General features: G+C 40.4%; 1 protein-coding gene across 1 annotated transcript in view; it reads right to left on the reverse strand.

The window, feature by feature from the left end:
• Positions 1–27012, reverse strand: part of LOC128736431 (DNA-binding protein D-ETS-3) — a 194128-nt gene that overhangs the window by 16543 nt on the left and 150573 nt on the right. Inside the window, exon 7 of the mRNA XM_053830913.1 lies at positions 13550–13739. Within this exon, the coding sequence (XP_053686888.1) occupies positions 13550–13739 (190 nt within the window). The remainder of the gene's footprint in view (positions 1–13549; positions 13740–27012) is intronic.

The raw sequence follows: 27012 nt of genomic DNA on the forward strand, positions 1-27012 counted from the left end.
CGAAAACATCTGGGGCGCACTTAGGCGTAGAGGAGATCCAGATAAGCTAGTCCAGCTCATTGAGGCTCAGTACGAGGCACTCTCGTGCAAGGTGTTGCACAACGGCGTCTTGTCCAACCCTGTTAGAGTTACTTCTGGTGTGAGACAGGGCTGCATTTTATCACCACTGCTGTTCCTCATCGTTATGGACGAGATATTGGTAGGAGCGATTGACAGTGGTGGAGTAGATAGTAGACAACAAATTGAGTACATGGACGTCTTTCATTTATTTTGGTAGCCAGACAACGATGGTAGTACCAAAATTGATATAGACACACGGTTCAGGAAGGCCACAGGTGCCTTTGCAGGTCTGCGAAACATTTGGCGCATAAACTAGATCACTCTATATACGAAAACCCAAATTATCAATTCAAACGTTAAATCCGTATTGCTGTATGACTGCGAAACGTGGTGCGTCTCAGCGGAGACAACGCAAAAATTGCAGGTATTAATTAATCGGTTCCTGCGTTATATCATTCGTTCCTGGCGGCCTGACAACTGGATATCCAATGAGGAACTCCATCGTCGATGTCATCAACGGCCGATAGCAACAGAAATTCGTGAACGTAGGTGGAAGTGGATCGGACACACCTTGAGAAAAGGAGAGAACGAAATCTACCAGAGAAGCACTCGATCGGAATCCGCAATGACAACGTAGAAGAGGCAGACCCAGAGGCTCTTGGCGACGCTGCTTAGCCAACGACATCCAGGCTGTAGATGATAACCTATCCTGGCGACAGGTAAAAGTTATGGCGGGTAACCGTCAACAGTGCAGTTCTCGGATTTCATCTGCCGGACCGGCGGACATGGACACATAAATAAATAAAATATTCGGCAAGGCAGTCTTCAGAGAAAGTTATTGAGACAAAGCTTTGATGTTTTCCCGACGTTTCAGGGGCGGACTGGGAGCCAAAGGGCCCACCGGAACTTTCAGATTAGGGGCACCAGTTTGCAATATTCACATGATAGTAAATTAACATAAAAATGACATCTACTTAAAAGACATCTGCGTTACAAGGACAGTAAATCGAATGAATATGGGCGCTATTTTGTAAGTCATGTTGTGCAACTCGACTCGACTCAGGCACTGTCGAGTGTCGAGTACCGGGAGAACGGGCAGCATAGCGGCTCGATGCTCGAAACAAAACAAACTCAGTCGCTATTAGGACCGAGTCACCAGCTTCTAGCGTGTGAGTCATATTAGCGGTTCACGGTACTTTAGTTTGGACGCATTTTTCTTCAACCCAATGTTCGCTACTTTGAGTTTTAGTTTGTTCAGCCACCACCACAGATGTTGTTCTATCGACAATATCTATTTCATTGGCAAAGCAGACGAACTAACTAGATTTGCTGAAGATTGTGCCTGTGTTGCTCCTTTCATAACAGCCTGTAGCGGCATGTTGAACAGCCCACATGAGGGACCATCACGTTGACAAAGTCCCCTGCGAGGTTAGAATGGCCATGATTTTACGGTCGATGGTATCATACACAACTTTGAAATCAATGAAATAATTGTGCATTGAATTCTGTATTCATGGACTTTTTGGAAGATCTGCCGCAGCGTGAATATTTGATTTTTTACTGACCGTCTTTCAGCGAACCCAGAAGAGCACTTTCCACATTCTGATGAGTGTCACTGTGCATCTTTGCCACCATTGCAACGTTTTTCTCATCTATCACCCATTTATATTTCTGCAGATTTTAAGTTATAGGGTTAATTACATGCAAAATTGCAAGTATCAAATAAGCTGATTTTATAAATGATAGGATGTCAACAGTTCAATATATATGAGTAGCTTACTCCGTCTACACGTCAGAACAGAACAGTTCGTAGTGCAGACGATTCGCGTGCCGAGCTATAGCTATCCCTGAGATTCAACTTTCGGATTCTCCTACCGTCATCCGGGGATACTTGCAACACCGGGGTTACTTGCAACACTTTGGCGCATCGCACTTTTGACAGCTCTAACGCATTTGTTTGTTAACATAAAAATTTGTACCCAATGCCATTTTAAAGAAGGGACGTTTACCTATTGTTTAGTTAAGTTTAATTTATTATATCATTGTTTTGCTTGTTTCTATACGATTGGAAAGTAATTTCACTTTCAGAGTAGGAAAAATGGATTTGCAATGTTGCATCAGTTCATTGACATGAAATTATTTTTTATCGTTTGGTTCCTGTACACAGTTAGTGCATCTTATAAGCTAACAAATAGCAACTTTAAGCTTTCTTTATATTTTGAACTTGGAGAAGAAACGATGAATTCATGTTGTTATTTCCAATATGGCGCGGCTTGCAGCACTTGTAAAAATGAAAATTATCGTAATAGACAGTATGTACAAACTAAGTTTGCATCTGTACGATATTATTTTGTCTACCACCATCTCCAGAAAAATTAAAATTGTGAAAAATTTCACGTGTCTTGAAACGGCAATTTGGAGTTCGCCGACATGCTGCATTTTCACCGAATATCTTTAAAAAAGCGATAGACGAAATTGGGAAACAAAAAACGCCTCCAGTATCTCTTGTTTTACTACAAATGCATCCAAAATAACTAAAAATAGTCATTCGCGGTTTGAAATCAGATTTAATATCATAAGAAGCGCAAAATCAGAAAAGTGTTGCAAGTAACCCCGTTCACTGGGTAACTTGCAATACCCCTATTTTCGGTTCATTCTCCAGACTAATTTAGTTTATATTTTTTCTCACAATCATAAATCAAAAGTACTCACCACTATACAAGTTTTGGCTACTTACACTTGGACCTAAACGGTATACTTCGAAAGTTATACTAAGTCAAGGTCAAAAGTGTTGCAAGTATCCCCGGATGACGGTATAAGAATCCTGCTTCTATAAGCAAGGTATTCTGTGCGAATCCTGTGCAGAATTGCTTCACACGATTCCAATGTGAGGAATCCCAGAGACTCTGGGCGAATCTTTTCGGTTCGTCCTGGTAGAGCTGCGGAAAAAAAGAACTCACCGTCTAAAAACGCCAGTACGAAGAGCACGTGCCCGCTAGTCCAGAGGAGAGGTTCGCCAGCAACGGCAAACGGAGTTTCTACAAAACGGTCAGGTGCAAGAATTTTGCCATAGGTGATAGATGCTCTCCCTGTCCTGTGTTTTAGACTGAGACCGTTAGCGCTTGGTTTTCATGAGGGTCGCTTCACGATGGATCAGATATGTGTCTAGTAACTGACGAGTTCCGGGAGTACAACTTGCAGACTCATCATATTTTTATGGATTTCAAAGCGGCATACGATTCAGTCAAACGAAATGAGCTGAGTCAGTTAACGCTAGGACATGGTTTTCTCATAGAACTAGTTACGTTGATTCGTGTGACGCTGAATGAGTAAAAATTAAGAGTCAGAATAGCAGATGAGACCTCACGTGCTTTTTGATTTTGCGGATGACGTCGATATCACCGAAATCAAAAGAGAAATTGGGACTTACCATTAACACCGCCAAAACGAAGTACATGGTGTGTAAATCCAAATGGTGTTGCTGTCGAAGAGTAACTGAATATATTTTGGTATGCTCGTGACCTGTGACAACGATGTAAGTCGCAAACGACTAATTTCAGCTGCGAATTGGCCTTTACGCAGGTATTACATCTTGTAGCTGAAGTCCCGTAGCTTGCAAATTCGCATAAAACTGACGCTCTAGAGAACACTAATTCTCTCGGTAGCCCTTTACGGACTTGAATCATGGACGCTAAAAGAAGCTGATCGACGAATGCTTGGGGTTTTAGAGTAAAAATTTGGAAAATTCAAAATGGAATATAGCGCAGACGCATGAACCACGAGCTGTATTAAGAATGCAAATATGCTGTTATAATGAAGATAGTACAGTGTGGCAGTCTGCGCTGGGCTGGTCACGTGTCTAGAATGCCCGACGAAAGAGTAGCCAAAATTATTTTAAGCAGAGAATCAAGAAGAGGTCGTAGACTTTGGAGTAGACATCGCACTGATAGATGTGCGCTATCGAGGATGATGCACGTTCAGCTGGTGTTCGAGGGGTTTGAAGAAAGCTAGCCCTGGAATGAGTACTGGAGGATCATAATTCATTCGGCGCAGGATCGATAATGGACCGTCGCCACTGAAGTAAACTAAGTATGGAGCTTAAGCCTACAGTTCAATATTTATAAGTAGTCAAATAACTGCGGATGAAATACTTATTCTACTTTTAAATACTCCGCATTGAAGCTGGTAATATTTTCGGAGCTTGGACCCCAACAGCTCAACTTAAATGATTTCATGAATCATGGGGCCCCAGCAATTGAACATTCGTGAGTCATAGAAAAAGTTTAATTGAAATAGAATTTTTGGTTTAAAGTTCGGGGCCCCAACAGTCCCATTTGAAGCGGAATTTTCAATCATCAAATCGGTTGATTTCATAAATCATGGGGCCCCAGCAATTAAACATTCGTGAGTCGTAGAACGAGTTTAACTGAAATAAAAATTTTGGAAAATCTCATTTTGTGTAACGACAAAATTTTTACTGTCTTAGGACAATTCTCACCGTTTTTAACTGTTTTTAATCAATCATGTACAGAAGTTTCGATATTTGAAGACCTTGCCAATTTGATGGGCTTGCCAATTTGGCTTTAGCTCAGCCGTTCCAAGTCTGACGCTATTTTGTGCCGCTCTTAATTCAGCGATTCATCTTGCAGTAGTATTGCCATCATGAGCCGCCCCTAATCTGAGAAATATTTGGCCACAAAAATAGCTCTCCAAAATTTTGTTTTGTTTTGTGTTTGGCCTCGCCTGTGGTTTGATCCATTTCATCAAGCATTGGTAGAATCGGTAAGCTGACAAGGGCTGTGAGCTGTGACAGTTCTCGGTTAGAAGCGACGTTGCTTCTCCAAAATAGTGTCAGTATATTTATAGTATCATAACGTTTAGTGCAAGAAGGTTGGAAATTAATTATAGGTACGTTTATTAGACCATCTGGGCATCCAAATAGGTTAATACCAGCAAAAAGTGATATCTTAGTCCAACCTCGTGTTGTTTTGTCTTGACCTTTGTAATGAGGTTAGGCATTCAGTTAATTTTTTAAAACAACAGTGTTTTAAAATCGACAGAGAGAACGGTAGCAGAAAATAATGAAATAAAGGTGTTGATAGTATCTCCAGGGCGAGACGAGGCATGTAGGGGAAGCAGTGGAAAAATAGGGTAACGAGTGTCTTTGATGCAAAGCCTATTACGTATGTGTAGGTACCGTCCCTTTTTATCCAAGCTGAGAAATTGCTGATCGAACCAAACTATAATGGAATCCAATTATAACCGGATTCGGGGGGAGAAATTGAGTTCGACTCCAAATTACGGTACACTCAAGTACTTTTTTTAAACGGTTTGCTTTTTCGATTATCAAGAAAGGAGCAACTTGTAAACCGCTCATTTATTATTTGGAATGATACTTCTATATCTTTTTTGATTTTAACATTTACTCTTCAGTTATTAAAAATGGCGTACAAGGTAGAGGAGCAGCGTAGTGACAAATGCGAACTGCTTCCAAAACCGTTAATAGTGGCCAAATTAATTAATTGTCATCAACGTAGTAAGAGCGTTCGAGGAATGTTGGTCGACAACCAAGAAGCTTGGACCAGGGAAAACCGACAGCCAGAAGCTGCAGCGACGACAAAAAGAGTGATCGTCATCGTGGGTTCGAATCTCGACAGAGCGGTGCCGCTATTGAGTCAATAGGATCTTTACACTAGCTCCGTAGTTTTCCTGTACTCTAATAACCGGCTGCGAAGTCTGTGGATAAAGAAGGGTCAATTTCTAAAAGAGGTTTATACCCATGGCCTTTTGAGTGTCTGGAAAAACAACTGCTGCCTTTTCAGAATCAAGATTCGTGCTGCCTCGGCCAGATTTGGCATCCTGCCATTACGGAACAGAGACCATAGCCACCAACAACGCGCACGTGGTACCCAAGGACACGAATTCTCCCAACACGTTAAGCGGGACCTGAAGAAAACCCAAAAGACGGATGGAAGCGAGAAGCAGTTAAAGGAAGTGAACGAGGTGGTTGTATATAATTTGATGGCAGGAGTTCGGCTCAGGCTCAGTAGTTCGGATTTGGTCAGTCGGAAGCTAAGCTGAATATTTTGTCTGTGTTGAACGAACTTCGAATTTCACCTTTTACTGTCTCCTACTAGCACAGTTGCTACAACCCAGTTGTGGCAACCGATATACGACTATTTTTAGTCATAAATAAGTTACTACAACCAAAAATGTCATAAATGTGCTGCTTGGGTCGAATTTACAATTTTGAATTGTTTACCGATTCCAGTGTTTCGGTGTTCAAAATTTTTTTCGAATCCACCTCTGTAAAAAATCGACTGATTTGGATGAAGCTCTAAAAAGTTACAGATCGATAAAGAAGGACCAAGTCTTAAAAAGACGTTTAAGCCCAAGGCTTATTTAGTAGGTTTTTTGTGGCTTTTTATTTTGTTTCGTCATAGTTCAAAATGATTTGATAAACAGTCATAATTTCCCCGATATCATAAGATTATTCAGAAATATGTCAACTACATCGATCGCACTGCTGGGTGGATTCGCTTTGAAGCCGAATTTTTTTTTCTGCTCTGACTTTCCTCTGATACAGTGAGCTGTCAGGTCGCTCAGTGTACTCGCTGCCGCTGGTGCCAGTGGCTATTGAACATTCGTCGACCGTGTCGATGAAATGAATATCGCGAGCAATGCAATGCGATGCGATCAGGGCATTATTTCGCCTTCTGTCGATTTTTTTTCTGTGTGCTATTTTTGCATGCACGTCACGTGTGCTGTCTTTCGCGCAATTTGACATGATTTTTTTTCGAGTTTGTTCGCGTTCAGGATTGGCCTGGCTCTCGTTCGGTTATATACGAGCAACAAAAAAATAACACTTTCGCCGCGGGAAATTACCTCCCAGCTTGAGACGTCAATTTGCGATATTGCAATAAACCATACAAGTTGGACGGTTTCGAACGGATTTTTTTTTTGGTCGAATGGAGGCTAGGCAAAAAATTGAGCGCTGGAATTTTCGAAGGCTTATCGGACATTCGTTGCACCTAAATATCAGGGTATGTGAAGATGATTTATGCGTGATAGATTCCAGCGTTTGCCATCGAGGAACTTAGACATACAATATCGATCCATTTTTTTAGTAGTGAACGAACATAGTTGCTATTATGAACCCATTATGCAATGGCGGACGTTAAAATTTGGAAGCTTCCGGATATTTCAACACCTGCACATGTGAGTGCGCATTCTTTTCAAAACGAAGGCGTTTTAAATGCACCATATCACAGGCGGAAGTTGCATCGATTAGAACAGCACATATCAGCACATTTTCCCAAAAAAAAAATTATGGCAGAAGCCATCCATTCAAAAGTATGACCTATATCATACTACATAGTGAAGAACGTAGCACTGCGTCTTTGATGTCACATTTATTGCAATTTTCACTCAATTTCCCTCAATCGTCATGAATTAGCCGTAAAAGACAAGACTATAGAATCTTCCCCTTTTGCGATAGTTGAACAGGCAATAAAGCTTGTTGGTACGGTTTGCAGCCCACACAGAAGCCAATAAAACAGCGTTTCAGGCAATGGATTTCCTTGCGCTTCGGTTAGTTTTGGTTGGATTCACCCCTGTTTTTCTTGCCCATTTGACGGCACCATTGAATGAATTGTATGAATGTGCTCAGCACCGAACTAAGAATCGTACACAGCATCCACAACAAAAGAAATCATCACAGTAAATCAAATTGTCTTTAACGATCACCGCCTACTACCTACTACTCGTATTTAGGTTGTTTTGGCTTTTCGTGTGCGGGGTACAAAAAAGTATTTTTTCCGATTTTTCCCCGATTTTTTTTTCCTGGTTGCTCACACAACATGTTTCCCGCATTTGATCCCAAACGAAACATATCCTGCTGGGTGATGGGAGTTTGTGTGCGTGTGGGTGGAGGAAGGGAGAAATTTGTGCTACTCCTCCGCAATCAATGGCTTGCTGAGATTCGTTGCTCGCTGACAGCAAGCTGCCGATTTAGGTTATGTTTATAGCAGTATGTCTATAATGTAGCAACATTTTCGATTCGCTCGCCTACCGTGGTCCAGTAATGGGATTTTTATTCGGCAATAATGAGACGAATAGATAATTATCATTCTTGATTATTGTTGGTGAATTGGATTATCGTTTGCTGTAGGAGTTTCACTGTTGGATATCAGGATTTGTTTCGTTATTGCTAAATCTCAAAGTGGGCTACCAAAACGATAAGATTTTTTTGCATCGGTGAAACAGGACTTGGTGAAACTTTCGCAATGTAGCTTTTTCGAATTATATGACAAAAAAATAAAATAGACTATGAAGATTACAGCTTTATTGATGAATATTTAATCAATCAATTGCTATTTTAAATGGTCAAATGAACTGCCAATAACTCAATAAAAGTGTTCGGGGCATGAGTCAGTATACCTGGATCAGATGGAAATCGAAAACCGGAAGCCGCAGCAATGACAAAAAGAGTTGCCAGTGCTTTTAAGCGTAACACCAACCTCAACGTCCAAAATTTCGCAAACATGCTGGAAATGTCTTCCACAACCTTGCATTGAGCTATAAAACGAGCCGGATTGTCAACTTATTAGAAGGTATTGACTTATAATAGCGACGACAAACAAAACTTGATGACGACGATCAAAACGGCGAAGCTGGCGAAGTGCGATTGCGTGGGGATGGACGAAAAATCTTTGTCTAGGTTGACTTGATAAAGCTTGATGGGCATGAGTTTTATACCCCAAACGGAAGGCGAAAGATGATAGACATTTTCAAGCATATGAAACCGTCAACATTCACTAAGAAATTTTTAGTTTGGCAGGCTAACTGTACCTATGGCTGGAAAAGCGACATTTTCCTTACAACCGGAACTGTCAATTAGCAATTTACATAGGCGAGCGCCTGGAAAATCGCCTGTTATATTTCGTGATGCGACACGAATGTTCTGTGCTATTTTGGCCGGATTTGGGAACTTGGTAGAACAAAGGTGGTAGAGTGGTATGACGCTTGCAACGTGCAGGACGTGCCCAAAGACAAGAACGCTTCAGAGCGCCTCTCGCAATGGAGAAGCATTGAATCATAGTCAAGTAGAATCTGACGGAGAGCCAAAAGCTCACGGAAGTAAGAACCAACGTTAGGGAAACTGGCGTTCTGTGGCGAACAAAGTGGACGAAGTAGTTGTTCAAAACTAATGGCTGGATTTAAATAAACGGTCCTGCAATTCGAATTCGGTTTCCTGAAAGCTCAGTTGTAGAGTAGAGTAGAGTAGAGTAGAGTAGAGTAGAGTAGAGTAGAGTAGAGTAGAGTAGAGTAGAGTAGAGTAGAGTAGAGTAGAGTAGAGTAGAGTAGAGTAGAGTAGAGTAGAGTAGAGTAGAGTAGAGTAGAGTAGAGTAGAGTAGAGTAGAGTAGAGTAGAGTAGAGTAGAGTAGAGTAGAGTAGAGTAGAGTAGAGTAGAGTAGAGTAGAGTAGAGTAGAGTAGAGTAGAGTAGAGTAGAGTAGAGTAGAGTAGAGTAGAGTAGAGTAGAGTAGAGTAGAGTAGAGTAGAGTAGAGTAGAGTAGAGTAGAGTAGAGTAGAGTAGAGTAGAGTAGAGTAGAGTAGAGTAGAGTAGAGTAGAGTAGAGTAGAGTAGAGTAGAGTAGAGTAGAGTAGAGTAGAGTAGAGTAGAGTAGAGTAGAGTAGAGTAGAGTAGAGTAGAGTAGAGTAGAGTAGAGTAGAGTAGAGTAGAGTAGAGTAGAGTAGAGTAGAGTAGAGTAGAGTAGAGTAGAGTAGAGTAGAGTAGAGTAGAGTAGAGTAGAGTAGAGTAGAGTAGAGTAGAGTAGAGTAGAGTAGAGTAGAGTAGAGTAGAGTAGAGTAGAGTAGAGTAGAGTAGAGTAGAGTAGAGTAGAGTAGAGTAGAGTAGAGTAGAGTAGAGTAGAGTAGAGTAGAGTAGAGTAGAGTAGAGTAGAGTAGAGTAGAGTAGAGTAGAGTAGAGTAGAGTAGAGTAGAGTAGAGTAGAGTAGAGTAGAGTAGAGTAGAGTAGAGTAGAGTAGAGTAGAGTAGAGTAGAGTAGAGTAGAGTAGAGTAGAGTAGAGTAGAGTAGAGTAGAGTAGAGTAGAGTAGAGTAGAGTAGAGTAGAGTAGAGTAGAGTAGAGTAGAGTAGAGTAGAGTAGAGTAGAGTAGAGTAGAGTAGAGTAGAGTAGAGTAGAGTAGAGTAGAGTAGAGTAGAGTAGAGTAGAGTAGAGTAGAGTAGAGTAGAGTAGAGTAGAGTAGAGTAGAGTAGAGTAGAGTAGAGTAGAGTAGAGTAGAGTAGAGTAGAGTAGAGTAGAGTAGAGTAGAGTAGAGTAGAGTAGAGTAGAGTAGAGTAGAGTAGAGTAGAGTAGAGTAGAGTAGAGTAGAGTAGAGTAGAGTAGAGTAGAGTAGAGTAGAGTAGAGTAGAGTAGAGTAGAGTAGAGTAGAGTAGAGTAGAGTAGAGTAGAGTAGAGTAGAGTAGAGTAGAGTAGAGTAGAGTAGAGTAGAGTAGAGTAGAGTAGAGTAGAGTAGAGTAGAGTAGAGTAGAGTAGAGTAGAGTAGAGTAGAGTAGAGTAGAGTAGAGTAGAGTAGAGTAGAGTAGAGTAGAGTAGAGTAGAGTAGAGTAGAGTAGAGTAGAGTAGAGTAGAGTAGAGTAGAGTAGAGTAGAGTAGAGTAGAGTAGAGTAGAGTAGAGTAGAGTAGAGTAGAGTAGAGTAGAGTAGAGTAGAGTAGAGTAGAGTAGAGTAGAGTAGAGTAGAGTAGAGTAGAGTAGAGTAGAGTAGAGTAGAGTTAGAGTAGAGTAGAGTAGAGTAGAGTAGAGTAGAGTAGAGTAGAGTAGGAGTAGAGTAGAGTAGAGTAGAGTAGAGTAGAGTAGAGTAGAGTGGAGTAGAGTAGAGTAGAGTAGAGTAGAGTAGAGTAGAGTAGAGTAGAGTAGAGTAGAGTAGAGTAGAGTAGGAGTAGAGTAGAGTAGAGTAGAGTAGAGTAGAGTAGAGTAGAGTAGAGTAGAGTAGAGTAGAGTAGAGTAGAGTAGAGTAGAGTAGAGTAGAGTAGAGTAGAGTAGAGTAGAGTAGAGTAGAGTAGAGTAGAGTAGAGTAGAGTAGAGTAGAGTAAGAGTAGAGTAGAGTAGAGTAGAGTAGAGTAGAGTAGAGTAGAGTAGAGTAGAGTAGAGTAGAGTAGAGTAGAGTAGAGTAGAGTAGAGTAGAGTAGAGTAGAGTAGAGTAGAGTAGAGTAGAGTAGAGTAGAGTAGAGTAGAGTAGAGTAGAGTAGAGTAGAGTAGAGTAGAGTAGAGTAGAGTAGAGTAGAGTGAAGTAGAGTAGAGTAGAGTAGAGTAGAGTAGAGTAGAGTAGAGTAGAGTGGAGTAGAGTAGAGTAGAGTAGAGTAGAGTAGAGTAGAGTAGAGTAGAGTAGAGTAGAGTAGAGTAGAGTAGAGTAGTAGTAGAGTAGAGTAGTAGAGTAGAGTAGAGTAGAGTAGAGTAGAGTAGAGTAGAGTAGAGTAGAGTAGAGTAGAGTAGAGTAGAGTAGAGTAGAGTAGAGTAGAGTAGAGTAGAGTAGAGTAGAGTAGAGTAGAGTAGAGTAGAGTAGAGTAGAGTAGAGTAGAGTAGAGTAGAGTAGAGTAGAGTAGAGTAGAGTAGAGTAGAGTAGAGTAGAGTAGAGTAGAGTAGAGTAGAGTAGAGTAGAGTAGAGTAGAGTAGAGTAGAGCAGAGCAGAGCAGAGCAGAGCAGAGCAGACTAGACTAGACTTAGACGGCTGTTTTGCCCTTTGAGTTGGTCTGGTTGGTGTTTTTTTGTTGTTGTTTGAAGTCATTTTTGGTATTTCTTGGTTGTTCTTGTGAGGTTTTATCGTTTCTTTACTGCCTTTTCTGCATTTATTTATAACCTTCTTGCGTTTTTTTCGTGTTTTTAGGCGTCATTCCATCGCTTTTTGTCGGTTTTTGTTTATTTTCATCGTCCACTAGTGATTTTTTCGTTGTCTGTTCACTGTGTTTTTCGTCGTCTATTTGCTATTTTTGCGTCATTTTGTTAGACATCTTATTGTAGTCTTCTGTTATCTCTTATGGTGTCGACTTTTTACGGTCTTTTGGCTAACTTTACATTTTATTTTCGTCATTTGTTGACGTCTATTCGAGAAAACGAGAAAAATTGGATTTTTATTCATTCTACTATATTTTTATTTTGTTTTCTACTAAAACGCTCGAAAATTTGAAATTATTCTAACAAAAGTGTTGGTTTTTGCTGTCTTTTCGTCGTTCTTCCGTATTTTCGTTATCTTTTTCGCAGGTTTTGTGGCTTTTTACCGGTAACGTCCTTTGGTAATTTCAGATCTTTTTTTGTTTTATACGCTTTTTGACTTCTTTTTATCGTTTCTTCATTGTCATTTCTACGTCTTTTTACCATTCACTTTTTCGTCATTTGTTATCTCTTTTTCGTCATCATTTCATCGTCTTTACACCGTTTTTTTGCCGTCTCTTTGTTCTTCATATTTTAGTTTAGTTATAAAGAACAACGTAATGCGCTTGACAGTAGTAAAGGATTTTGAAGTTTTATTGCATTTACCGAAATTATATTAGGAACTGTCAAAATGTTTGTAGGAATGGAAATGACAATACTTTACTCTTTTCCTGCACTTTCCCGTAGGAGTAGGAGTTAAAATAGAAGTAGAAGTAGGAGTAGGAGTAGGAGTAAAAGTACAAGTAAAGTAGCAGTGGCAGCAGAACTAGAAGAACAAGGAGAAGTAGCAGAAGAAGTAGAAGTAGAAGAAGAAGTCGAAGTCCAAGTCCAAGTCCAAGTCCAAGTCCAAGTCCAAGTCCAAGTCCAAGTCCAAGTCCAAGTCCAAGTCCAAGTCCAAGTCCAAGTCCAAGTCCAAGTCCAAGTCCAAGTCCAAGTCCAAGTCCAAGTCCAAGTTCAAGTCCAAGTCCAAGTCCAAGTCCAAGTCCAAGTCCAAGTCCAAGTCCAAGTCCAAGTCCAAGTCCAAGTCCAAGTCCAAGTCCAAGTCCAAGTCCAAGTCCAAGTCCAAGTCCAAGTCCAAGTCCAAGTCCAAGTCCAAGTCCAAGTCCAAGTCCAAGTCCAAGTCCAAGTCCAAGTCCAAGTCCAAGTCCAAGTCCAAGTCCAAGTCCAAGTCCAAGTCCAAGTCCAAGTCCAAGTCCAAGTCCAAGTCCAAGTCCAAGTCCAAGTCCAAGTCCAAGTCCAAGTCCAAGTCCAAGTCCAAGTCCAAGTCCAAGTCCAAGTCCAAGTCCAAGTCCAAGTCCAAGTCCAAGTCCAAGTCCAAGTCCAAGTCCAAGTCCAAGTCCAAGTCCAAGTCCAAGTCCAAGTCCAAGTCCAAGTCCAACTCCAAGTCCAAGTGCAAGTCCAAGAAAGTAGAGTAAAGTTTCAACATTTGTTTTTCCAAAAATATTGCATTGGCTAGTATATTATCACGCTAAATGACTCCAAGATTTTGAAAGTGCCTTAGCTTAGTAGAATATAAAGGAATCAATCAACTCTGACTTACCTCAACGCCCGGCTCAGCTTGTCGTAGTTCATGTTTGGCTTGGATTTCCGTTCGCCCCAGCGCCTCGCCACCTCGTCCGGATCGGTCAGTTTGAACTCGCCGTTGGTTCCTTCCCACGTGATACAGGCGGCATTGGTGGAGTCGCTCAACAGTTCCAGCAGAAATTGCCACAGCTGAATTTGACCTGAACCTGAAAGCAAAAGCAAAACAGAAACACGGCACAAGTCGCAAATCAGTATGGGCTACCAACTTCAAGGATAGATTTAGTACAGGAACAAGTGGTTGACAACCATAAATCTCTCTGTTCAACAAGCAGTTAAACTTGCTCCGCTTACGACAACGTGGATTACCCTTCCCCTTAGCTAGCTCACACAGGAGGCAAAAATTAATAGCGACAGTAATAGCACGACAATACACAATGGGCTAATTATCATAACATCATCAATAATAACACCCCCGATGGGTTACCATATCGAACATGTGGAATGTTCCTAGGTCTGCTGGTTTTTTCACGCTATTCCGCCCATCACCATCATCATCATCATCATCGTCGTCATCGTGTTGCTTCTTCTCCCGTGAAGAACGTGAGTGGTTTTTTCGGGGCCATTTAGGAGCAATCTTGTTTAACATCGGCAGCTCCTGGATCTACGGAGGGTGCGAAACCGGCACAGGACCGAGGGCGCGCCCGGGCGAGTGGATTATGATTCATCATTAAGGTTCAGTTGTGCGGAACGCTCGTTTTGTGATCAAAGAAATGGCAAAAAAATGCATCCATCCCTTCTTTGTGCGAGGAACCTGCCGTCACGGGGTTGTGGAGCATTGATAATAATGGGTAATCGTTCTTAACAGGAGCTCGGATGGATTGAGATTTCGAAAAGAGTATGACAATACACATTCTGACCGTGAAGAACGATGTACCAAAAATGATGATAATATTAAACACAGCAAGTTACAGGATAGATCAAAATTGTAGAATTGTAAAAGCTGAAATATTACTGAAGTCACGGAGTCGAAGCGTACGAACCGTCAGGCTATATCGCATGTGAATATCCATTAACTTTCATGCAATTTAATACACACACACTGATTGACGTTGCCACGTGGCGAACCGTCGTCACGCTTATTTTCACAAGCTGTCCCCCGATAAAAATAACAATCAGCTTATTAATATGTATTTAAAACAATTGAACGAAATCAACTATGAATCATGAATGACTAAATGCACGGCAAAGCGATTGCAACGTGAACCCTTGGTCGGCTATTTTTTTGCTTGCTTACCGTGTTCTCGGTTTGTCCGGCGGTTCTCGTCGCGATCCACCCTAAGGCAACAGTCAACCCAATAAACCTTAAATTATTTGATCGAGATTTTTTAACACCCTCCTTCGGTAAACACCTTGTTGTCGTTCGTCCCCTAGCGGTATTTAACCCCTACCATATCTTCTACCACGTAGTACCAACGGAACCGATAATCGTTCCGCTGCCTGCTGCCGCTGTCTAACGTTGACCCCAAATAGAGAGCATTTCCAGTCTGCTTTTGCCCCCACTCTCGGTGGCGCGTTCTGTAATATACGAACGTCGTTGTCGTCCTGTGCGTGTAAGGTTCTAGGTTATGTTTGCTAGGTGTACCTTTTTGCCGCCTCCGCCGCCGACGACGACCGGCGTGGCGGTGTAGTATTTATACTGCCAAATGGAAAGGCAAACAGCAGCAGCAGACCTGCTGAATCCCGATTTGGCCATGAATATCCTTTGCTTTGTGCCCTGCAGAGGGTGCAGATAACTCGAAACACCAGCAATAATGCAATATTCATGAGCATCTGTAGTGGATTTCAAGGAATGACAGGGATAAGTGAAATAGCGCAGTTGAAGTTTTAAAATAAACCGATACAAATGGAATGCTAAAATTACCTCATTATGCACAGGTTCAAGCGGTTTTTCAATGTAACCCCTTTCGAAAAGAAAGACAAAAATACGAAAAAAAGGAAAAACAATATAATAATAAAGGAACAGAATTTAATCACGCTAAGGATCAACCAGTACCACCTGGTCACGGGGTGAGTGGGGCAGCGATGGGTGGTGTCTGGGACGGTTGTATATTTGATGATTCGTTTCCTGGTTTCCGTGTGGCAATGCAAATTTTACACCTGGTTCCATGTAATCGTAATGTACCAACTCGCATACATTAGGACCGGTGCTGGTGGTCATAAATTTTTCGAACTCTTTTCCCACCTGATTTCCAACCGTTTCATCGGATGAAGTGAAAGGTTTGTTCGAACGATTAGCTCAGGTTAGTGCCGTTTTTATTCGCTAATTAGTGTCCGAAATTTGGGTTGTTAATCGGATTTATCTCTAATTTAGTTTCATGAATTATTCCTGTCTAGTGTGCTGGTTTCTTTACTGTATTATAAAGTTAAATATTTACCAAGTACATAGGTTTTAAAAGCTAGAAACTATTCAGTGATTTCACAATTTGACTAATAAAAAAAATCCACGTAACAATTTTAGTCGCAAATAGCCACAAAGTAAATAGGGTAAGTGCACCCTTTGTGGAGGCAGTACCAATAGTGGTGGTACTTGAATAAAATATGCCCGTTATGAGCGAAAGTGCAATTATGCTTCCAAATAACATACATAAAATGGGCACCTGGGTTATACGGTTCTGAATTCTATTGTTTTTTAATATTATTTATTTATGAATTTACGAACTTTAAATCTGTCGAAAATATAAGGTGAGTACTTGCTCTCATACACACATAAAGATCCAGTTTGTATAAATTTTGGTTGCAGTAATTAAATGTTTAATGTATTACCTCCATTATGGGTAGGGGAGAGCAGTCAACAGTGAGACAACAGGAACAGTGAGTCAACGGGATCAGCTACGTCATAAAACATTCAAGATCCATGACATTTTCATGGAAAGTGAAGCTACATCGCATAATGTAGTTTGAGAAAAAATTGAGAAAAATCAGTTTTGGGGGGGTCAAAGTAATTTTTTTGCAATGATTTTGAAGTGATTTCCAACAACAAAATACATATTAAATTAAAATTAAAATTACTCCATGGCATTACATAGTAATAAGAGTTAAAATTTGAACTATTTTTCATAAAACATTCCTATTGGCAACGGTGAGACACAGAGACGTGGGCGACACTGAGACATAGCTTTCGCCATACACATTTTTTTTTTGTGTTCAATTGCAAATCAATCCATAGGGATTGACTGTAAATGAACTCTGAAGTGTAAGTTAAAAGTCAAATATCCAGGATTTGTCCTTTATATGAGTATAAATGTATATGTGAAAATAATCGGAATTTTAAATCATATTCAACAATAATGTATACGTATGCGACACAATAAACAGCACCACCTCTAAACTATTCCTTATTACACAAAAATATGGTTTGAATTGGTTTCAAATAGGTGTCTCAGATGCAATACTCGTTGTCTCACTCTTCCCACCTATTGGTGAAGAGTGACTGAAGTTTTTGGAGCGTCTTAGTAGAAGTTCGAAAACAGACACTGAGGAAGCCTGCAAGTCGTAGGCGAAATACGTATCTGTCGTGAATAAAATACACATAGTAGAATTAAATTGGATAAGTTTTCTTATTTTTTATTTTTAGGTGAAGAGTGAGACAAAAGGACACCTTCGCTTTGGTGGCTATAACTAATTTAGCTTATAACCAAAACGGTTGAAACTTTTTCTAACAACTAGAAGGATATACCTTTCAAATGGATTAAAGAGCTCGTTGGTAGCTATCATCAAAAATTTTTAAATTGTTTGGAAAAAAAGTGTGTCAATGTAGACGTCTCTCCCCTATACGATGCCTCCACACGAAGGATGCATGCATGTCCGAAGGTATTTATTATTTAACTTACATGCACATCAGATTTCTCTTCACAAGATATTAGTTTTAATCAAAACGATTAATTTAGAGAAGGTCTTAAAATATACTATCTTGGGTTTTTTTGAAAAATTCTATTTTCAAGGTTATTTAGGGGTCATCCCCTCTCAAGAGATCATATCCATTGTAATCGACCACCTCCGATTTTAACCAAATTTGGTATAATTGCCTATTCCGACCCCATATTATATTTCTTAAAGTTTTGTATGGATTGAACAATCCCCCTTGCCGTGACACGCAGTGAAAAATGAGTATTTTCGAAAATCTGAGAAAAATTGAGGAGCGTCACTGCAAGTGGGATTGATCAATCCGTACAAAACTTTGGGAAAATGAATGTGGGGTCGGAATGAGCAATTATACCAAATTTGGTTGAAATCGGAGGTGGTCTAATACAACGGATATGATCACTTGAGAGGGGATGACCCCTAAAAAACCTTGAAAATTGAATTTTTCAAAAAACTCAAGATAGAATATTTTAAGACCTTCTCTAAATTAATTGTTTTGATTAATACTAACATCTTGTGAAGAGAAATCTGAGGTGCATGTAAGTTAAATAAAAAGTGCCTTCAAACATAGCGTGCTCCACTGTAGGAATCATACCACCACTATAATCCAATCCAATCCAATTTTAGAATTAAAAAGTCTTTCACTTTCAAAAAATTGTATTTTCAATGATTCGAACCGTCATTTTTAGAAAGGCTAAGAACATTTCAATCATATAGTGTGCTAATGCATGTATCTTCATTCTGACATTACGGTATTTTGACTAAAAATTTGAAATTTTATTACTAAATGCACCACTACTGGTACGCTTACCCTAAATAGATTCTAATACAGGTCGGACTCGATTATTCGGGTGAAATTTTTTTTTTAAATGGGTTTTTTGAAATGTGTTTACGTTCAAAACGTGTTTAGCGTAATAATTTTTTCTTCACCCGGATAATCGAGTTCGACCTGTATTTTTAGTACAACTCTCGTGTAACATTTGTGAGATTCTCTTCGTAACATGTGTGAGATTCTTCCGCCTATCACGGTGACATAAATGTTTTCCAATACATTTTTACCTCTGTTATACTAGGGTTTATTTCTAATTCCCGTCGTATTAAGGAAAGCCACTCTAATTTTCATCATTCTTTAGGTGGATTTAATGAATACTCCAAAAGCTCTGCTGCTGATTTGACTCAAACACACTTACCTTCCGATCCGTGCCCTTGGAATTAACTGAAAAGTGATTAATAAAGCATTTGATTGAAATTACGCAACTGACTTTATATCTAAAATTTGTCGTACCGTTTTAAAATCCGTTAATCAAAATTTTTCATCGTTCGAACTAAAAATCACAATAATATTTACGAAGCTAGCGGGCATGTATTTGTGTAGGACAGCATGACAACTGTTATTCTGCAAAATTTCTGTAGGTTATGCAAGTTTTCCCGGCTACAGAATACTAACAATGGGTTGCGTGAGTTATTTTCATTTTATGAATGACGGCAATTGAAACGATTAGTCGACATTTTCTTTTTCGTCGCACGAAAAAACGTAGGAAATTTGGCTGGTAGGACTTCTTTAATGATAAAAAGCATTTAAATAGATCTCAGCTCACTTTGATTGATCGCGTGTGAGAGGCTACAAACTAAAATATTAGGGAATAACTAATTTTGCATTGTGTGTCATAAAAATCGCTGATATTTTTTATTAATTTGTGTTGGATAGGACGGGAATAGCCAATTACGACGAAGCAGCAACATACCCTATATAACAAAGGTTTAGGAATTGGTCGAAAAACACGAAGTGAGTGTGGGTGTGAGTGTGGATGATGTATGTGTGTGTGTGATGCCTGGATTTTCTGTCGCCTATTTCTCGGAGATAGCTAAACCGATTCGTGCGCTTTTATTTTTGTTTGAAAGGTATTACTGCCTAGTATATCACTATTGAATTGTTTCGTGGTCCGACTTTTTGTTTAATGAATTGATTTTTTGGTCACCGTGTCTTTATGTACTTCTTTGGAATTGACACTTTTCGGTGAAATACTCAAACTCCTTTAAGTACGTTTCGGCCTACCCATATTTTTATTCGGCCATCCTCAGATACTATATAAATATAACAATTTTTAATTTTACAAATTTTAAATAAAACGAAATAAAACTTACAAACAATATTGTATAATTAAACAATTTATCATTTTTTGTCGTCCGATGTTTGTTGCTGACGACGCTGTTTGCGCCGGTGTTTACCGTTCTCTTCTGCTCTGTTCAAAACTTCTGAGCTTGTTTAAAGCACCGTCGTACATGCAGGAGAAGCTCAGCGCGCCCCTCTGTAAATTTACCGTTTTATATAGTATCTGAGGATGGCCGAATAAAAATATGAGTAGGCCGAAACGTAATTAAAGGAGTTTGAGTATTTCACCGAAAAGTGTCAATTCCAAAGAAGTACTTTTTGTTTAAAAGTTATAAGTAAAAATGTGAAAATTACGCGACACGATTTTCTCCGGAATCGATTTCAACGATCTTAGTACCAAATGAGAGCTCTTACTATTAGTAAACTTTTAACCCAATTTTATTGAAAACAAACAAGTAGTTTAAAAGTTACCGTTAAAACCCCTGTTTTGGCTAAATACAAATGAACGCCTGTTTCTCAGAGACGGCCAAACCGATTTATGCGCTATTAGTCAAAGTAATATAGCCGGATATATCACTATTGAATTGTTTTTTGATTGGACGTTTAATTTGAAAGTTATGAGCAATCGTGTATACATCAAAATTAAGGGGGGACCCTACCCTGGAAAGTCGGAAAAATCGCATTTTATTTTTTTGCATTTTCGAGACGCTTACACCTTCAGAAATGTCATGCCAACAGGTTTTTTTAATATCTGATCTCGTTGAAAACTTATGGCAAATATTGTGGAGTCACGTCAAGCGAAGTCCATTGCTGTACGCAACTTTGAACGCGTTTTCCTCAAAACCATTTTTCTTTAGCTGGCGGTACGTGTATCTCAGAATCTAGTGGACCGATTTGGCTGACATTTTTTTTCAGCATGTAAAAATGGAATATCTAAATTGTTACGTAGCCGTTTTTTTGATATCTCAATTTTTCAATTTTTTAAGAGCTTTTTTTTTGGCGATTTTTGATGAAAAAACACCTTTCTTTTGGAAAAATTGCCGCCATTTTGGTAATTTTTCGAATTTTCAAAAACCGCTACGTAACAATTTAGGTATTAACCTAAAGCTTCAAAATCATCCTTGAAATCCGTTCTACGACACTCCGATGGTTTCCGGCACGTACCGCCAGCAAGGAACTATTTTCTAGAGGACATTCACGCGCCCACATGCCACCAGCATAATAATCTCTATTCTGGTATCCAAGCAATACAAAATATATCTTCAAATATACCTTAACTAATAACAAAAATACCCCAACACTAAACTATAATTCAAGCATCTGAAATTTTTTTACAAAAATCTTTTATTTTTCGGTCTTCCAGAGTAGGGCCCCCCTTAACAGTAATTTATAATGATTTTAACCAAGATAATTTAACTAGCTTCCATTATTTTAGTACTAGCTTACCCGACAAACTTCGTATTGCCACAAATTAAACTGTGTTGTACATTAATCCTGCATCTCGGATGACCTTTATCACAATCTCGAGTTTTGTAAGTTTCTGAGGAGTTCATGGGTGTTTTAATATACAAATTTTCCTAATAGTAAAATAGAAAACAACTCCCCCATTGCTTAGCCTGATAAAATAAAGCGGATAGCATTTAAATATTCGCCATCATTACAAACCATTTCGCCGAATACCATTTTGCGGAACACCAATGCTCAGTTGACCACAACGCGAAATATTGAGTTTCGCAGAATACCATTTCACGAAAAATTTTACGCGGGATGTACCATTTCACGGAAAATCTGTTCGTAGAAATAACATTTCGCAGGGATGACCCAACTGAAGGAAAGTAATAGAGGTCAGTAGATCTAGAAAAATAAATAAACCTAGATAGCGGTGATTTCTACGGGGGGCTGCCCCCCCGCATTGGCTGGCGCTTCCGACGGCAGGTCGCCAACAACACTGGTGGCCTGTATCCATCTCGCCCTGAATCATCTAATGTTACTATTGATAGTTTCTGGTGGTCTTTTTGAGAGTCCTCATCCCCCTACCACAGGGGTGAGGGGTCTCAAACCATTATAAAAAAATGCCTGCCTCCAAAACCCCCGACATGCCAAATTTGTTTCCATTTGCTTGATTAGTTCCCTAGTTATGAAGATAGGAGGAGCCCCCCCACTATTGCAGGAGGAGGGGTCATAATTTCCCTCCTAAAGAGGGAAGGGGTTATAATTGCCCTCCTAAAGAGGGGAGGGGTCTCAATTCACCATAGAAAAAAAATTTGCCTGCAAAAACACCCACATGCTAAATTTGGTTCCATTTGATTGATTAGTTCTGGAATGATGAGGAAAGTTGAATTTCGTTTGTATGGAAGCCCCCCTCTTAAAGGGGAGAGGGCTCATAATTCCCCTTCTAAAGAGGGGAGGGTCCCAATTCACCATAGAAAAAATTATTGTCTCCAAAAACACCCGCATGCCAAATTTTGTTTCATTTGCTTGATTAGTTCTCGCGTTTTCCAGAAATTTGTGTTTCATTTGTTTGGGAGCCCCCCCCCTCTTAGTGTGGGGAGGGGTCTCTAACCATCATAAGAACCTTCCTTGGTTCTAAAAACCTCTACATGCAAATTTTCACGCCGATTGGTTCAGTAGTTTTCGATTCTATAAGGAACATCCCGACAGACAGACAGACAGACAGAAATCCATTTTTGTCCAAATTTATTCAGAAAAACTTTACTGATACGAATCAGGGGTACCAAAACTCAAAAACGCGATAATTTACAATAGCGTAAAAATGTGCAATTGTACGCCCACCAGTATATACTTCGTTTTAGAAGTATTTACATTCAACCCAATCTTCTCTGCTTCGCGTTTTAGTCTGGCGTACTGATTTTCCACCGCCTGAAATGTACTACCGGCAGCATCCACGTCATCGGCGAAGTTGATAAATTGACTGGATTTATTAAAAATTGGGCCCCGCGATCGCCGCTCGTCTTAGAACACCTTTAAGCGCGATGTTGAATAGCAGGCAGGAAAGACCATCTCCTTGTTGAAGTCCCCTGCGAGAATCCACCCGAGATTCTCACACTGCACTGGGTCCTATCCATTGTAGCCATGATAAGTCTAGTAAGTTTACCAGGAAAACCGTTTTCGTCCAGAATTTTCCGTAGCTCTTATCGGTTTATACTATCACAGGCGGCTGTGAAATCAATGAATAGGTGATGCTTGTGGACTTGGAATTCGCGGCACTTCTGTAGAATCTGCTGCAGGGTGATGGTTTGATCCGTGGTAGACTGACCCTCCATGAAGCCGGCCTGATAACTTCCGACGAATCTATTGGCTATTGGTGACATTGATGATGAACGATGACTTGGGATAGCGCTTGGTAGGTGGCTTTCAGAATAGTGATCGCTCGGTAGTTCTCACAACTCAGTTTATCGCCTTTCTTGTAGATAGGGCAATTAATCTCGTCTTTTTACTCCTTCGGTAGCCGTTTCTTATCCCATATCTTGACAATCAATTGATGCAAACAGCTGGCCAAACTTTCCTGCCGCTTTGTTGTTCTTCAGCCTCTGGCTGGCTTCTTTGACTTTGCTTATCGATGGGGGTTGCACATCTCCGTTGCTTGCTGCACCAATGAAGTCACTTCCTCCACTATCATGGTCTTCCGCTTGCACACCATTCAGATATTTATCGTAATGTTCCATCTTTACCGCTGCACATTTCGGTTCGCTGCACAAAGCCTTTGCGTGATTCGTTGAGTCTCTGATGGAACCTCCGTGTGTCGTGAAAGTGATACAGCTACTCGAGTTCTTCGCACTCCTTCTCCTCCTTCATTGGGGCTTCTTCTTCTGGAAGAATTGAGTTCACTGTCTCCGCTTCTGTTTGTATCGCTCCACGTTCTGACGAGTGACTCTTCTCATCATCATAGGATTATTCCGGGCAAATAAAGTACAGTGCATTGAAGGCCGAAAGAATCTCGCATGTCGGATATGCCTAGGTGGTATGTTGAGTCGCAGTTGTCCTAACAGCTTCAAGCTATCAACATTGTTTTGCAGGTCAAAAATAAATAATCCTTGCGACATACTTTTCCAATTTGTCAAAGTGGGCAGGCGTATAAGAGTGCACTGAAGCTCGTGGGCCGGCAGAAGAACTGAGTTATTCCAGGGCAGCATTCGCAGAGCGTACCGGACGAAATTACGCTGGATGCGTTTATTCCGGTTGGTTCGACCTGCATGGTAGGGTGCTCGTAGAAGTACTTAGTACTCAAGAATACTGCGTACAAATGCACAATCGTAGAAGGACTGCTGGCTGTAGACATCTTGGAACGGTTGCGTATTCCGTTTGATAAAGTCTAGTACGGTATAAGCTTTAGCAGTAGTAACTGCGACGTGCTGGGCGTAAAAAAGTTTTCTATCTAGAAAAATGCACAAATCTTTCATGGAATCGACCGAGTGATACTGACCAATTTAGCAACGAATCAATGTCGGATTGTCGGATTGGCACAACAGTCAACTCTCGAAGTTACTACTCGGTAGAAGTACAGGTCCTCGACAAACATACAGTTAGGAGATTCAATCATAGAACTCCAATTGTCCACAAAAAGATAAATAGTAGTGGGCCCAGATGGCTTCCTTGGGGCAAACCAAATTGCATCTCAAATGGGAGGGATTTGTAGGCGACATCGAGAATGCTCATAGATAGTACTCATAGTTTATCTTGTCATCTTTCTTGTAGATCAGACAGATATCGTCATCCTACTATTCCTCGGTGTCCATGTTCGGTGTCCCAAACTTTTACAATCGACTGGTGCAGACTACCGTGGATTGGCAGTCAGGGGCTTATCCGAAATTAAAGTTCCAAACTGACATGAAAGTTTATTAGATTATGTCGTGTTTGACCTATCCTTTTTTTTAAATTCGAACGGCTAACAAAATGGGGGACATTCAAAAATAAAAGTCAGTTTTTTAGTCGAAAAAATTGATTTGAAACTTTTTTGTGTCCCCCGCGCGCAACCGATAAAAATTTTTTATAGGCTTGTTACTAGATATTCTCGTTGTTGTATGAGCTTTCCTTTTCCGTATTGCCTCGTTATTTTGAGGCTTTATTAAAAAAAAGGATAACAACAGCGTTGGGCTTTGTACTTTATGTGTTAAATCTTGCCAGGAGATTGGGTTTTAATCAATTCAGAAAACGATTGTTTCGAGAAACAAAGGTAAAAAGCGTTTAAAATTTCAAAACTGGCAGAAAAACAGCCTGGAAGTCATCAGGCTTTATAAGTTGAATCGCAACACATGAAAATTCGCTGTCAATAAACAAATGATCCTTCTCATAAATCGCTATTAAGTTATGTAATTGAATCTTTGTGTTGCCATATATAATCTAATTTTGTTTTGTTAGATTATAGTCACTTTAACCAGCTAGGGTCATTCGTGACTTCTGCGGGATAGGGATTTGAACCCGGTCCTCGGCGTGAGAGGCGTGAATGCTAACCACTACGCCGGGACTGACCCCAGATAATCTAATTTTGATTTTCTAAGCCATTCTTTTACTATTAGCATGACAATATCTTAACCTTTCATTTATTGCCCGGTTGTCATAAAAACTTCGAAACTTAGCCTGATTTATCGAAGCAGTAAACTTTAACATTTAAAGGAAGTGAACCACAAAACTTTCACCAAGCTGCGAAGTCCAAATTTATTTGTTGCTGGTTTCCGATCATTTCACACCTCTGCTATTCTCACTTCCTTCCCGATTCCTACTACGGTTTTCCTTCAACTTGTTGAAGGCCTTCCTGGGCCACGGTACAGCCTCGAATCAAATCACTTCCTGACTTCCGTTCATTTTCGGGCACGGCGGCGAATGAAACAGTATAAAAACAATAACCAAAACAGCAGAAATCACCACCACAAATGATACAAAATGAAACGAAATGAAACAAAAACGCGCGCGTTTTTCTTCTACCTACCTACATGGAAACACACCAAGATTTGGCTTTCGTGCACTAAATTTTCATGTTTATTTCTTCATTATCAAACCAAAATGGGAACCGAAACAATCGGAACGGACAGAGGAAGAAGGAGAACCTGACGAGGTACAAGATAAGATCTGCAGCGAAACACACGGCAAAACACGTTCACTTTCGTTACATTCCGCCCTTCACCTGGCGTGTCCCGAGAAGGGGTGGAAAAAAGCTTTTCTTGAACTTTAGTGTACCTACCCCGTTTCTTAAGTTGTGCGATCCGGTGCGGCCGAGGTTAGGAAAATGTACGTTGCTGCAAGCTGGAACGATTTCCAGGAATTATCGCCGGCCGACATGCAAACCGGACATAAATTCAATACTGTCTTCTATGTGCTCCATTTTGTGATTTATACCGATTTTCGAAACGAAAAACCAGCGCCAACAGCCATGAGATGGGGCTTTATAGTTTCTCGAATAATTTAACGGATAGGTTCGATTTCCTGGCAAGTTTATGTGTTTTTTTTTTGTTGTTCTAGATTACACAAGCATCAAGCATGTTGCTTAAATTTAGTGCCCCATAGAAAAGATTCAAAAAATCCACCAACCCACTCCCTGCAGCTTTGATATATTATTGTTGCCAGCGACTAATTATCGTCCGGTTGCACCCTCTAATTAGCCCCGTAGCATTCGCTGCTCGGCCAGAACAGAAAATACTTGCATTCTCCGTGCAAATGAGCTCCCCATGGTATAAGGAGTCGACCTGCAGTCTACGGAGGCGTCAAACCGCAAAGGTCCTGACAAAAGCCGCGAAAAACCGCAAAGCCCCGGAACGCCGGAGGGGAAAGGACACCGAAGCAAGGCGAAAAAAAAACTACGAAATCATGTTTTGTTGTATTTATTAATATTTATGAATGGAAAAGAGCAAGAAATATAAAGCGTTTAATTAAATTTCCGGCGACGGAGCGGCAGCCGCCAGAGCTCCTGTGACACAAAACACACACAGACACACATTACACCGCGCGAAACAGCAGCGACAAAAAAAAAATCGCTCGTGAAAAGCTTTTGCCGCTGGTAATTAGCACTGTTGGCACTGAACAACAACGCAATGGCAGGCAAAGTCGACTACCAGCAATGGATCTTGTCAAAGTGAATGGAGTGCGAGAGCGAAATAAAAAGTATGGCACAAAAACTCTCGTAATACATGAAGCTCTGGCGAAAGGAAATAAGACTTTTCATTACTAATTAAAAGTATTAATTATAGAATCTCATTAAGATAGGAGGTCGCAAATGTTGGCAGCACCAGTCTCAAGTGCGATTTCAGGGTATTTCGCAACGGCGCGAGAATCCTTCGCGGCAGGATCCGCTTGGCCGTAGGCCATCAACCAACGAACCGTGCGTCGGTCGGTCGTTGGCTGTGAAGTACTGCTTCCGGCCAACGATAGCGGCCAACTGCAATTCTTCATCGCTGGTAGCGGATGAGTAGGTGTAGGGTTGTTATTTGGAA

This window comes from Sabethes cyaneus, chromosome 2 (genome assembly GCF_943734655.1).
Source record: "Sabethes cyaneus chromosome 2, idSabCyanKW18_F2, whole genome shotgun sequence".
Classification (NCBI taxonomy): domain Eukaryota; kingdom Metazoa; phylum Arthropoda; class Insecta; order Diptera; family Culicidae; genus Sabethes; species Sabethes cyaneus.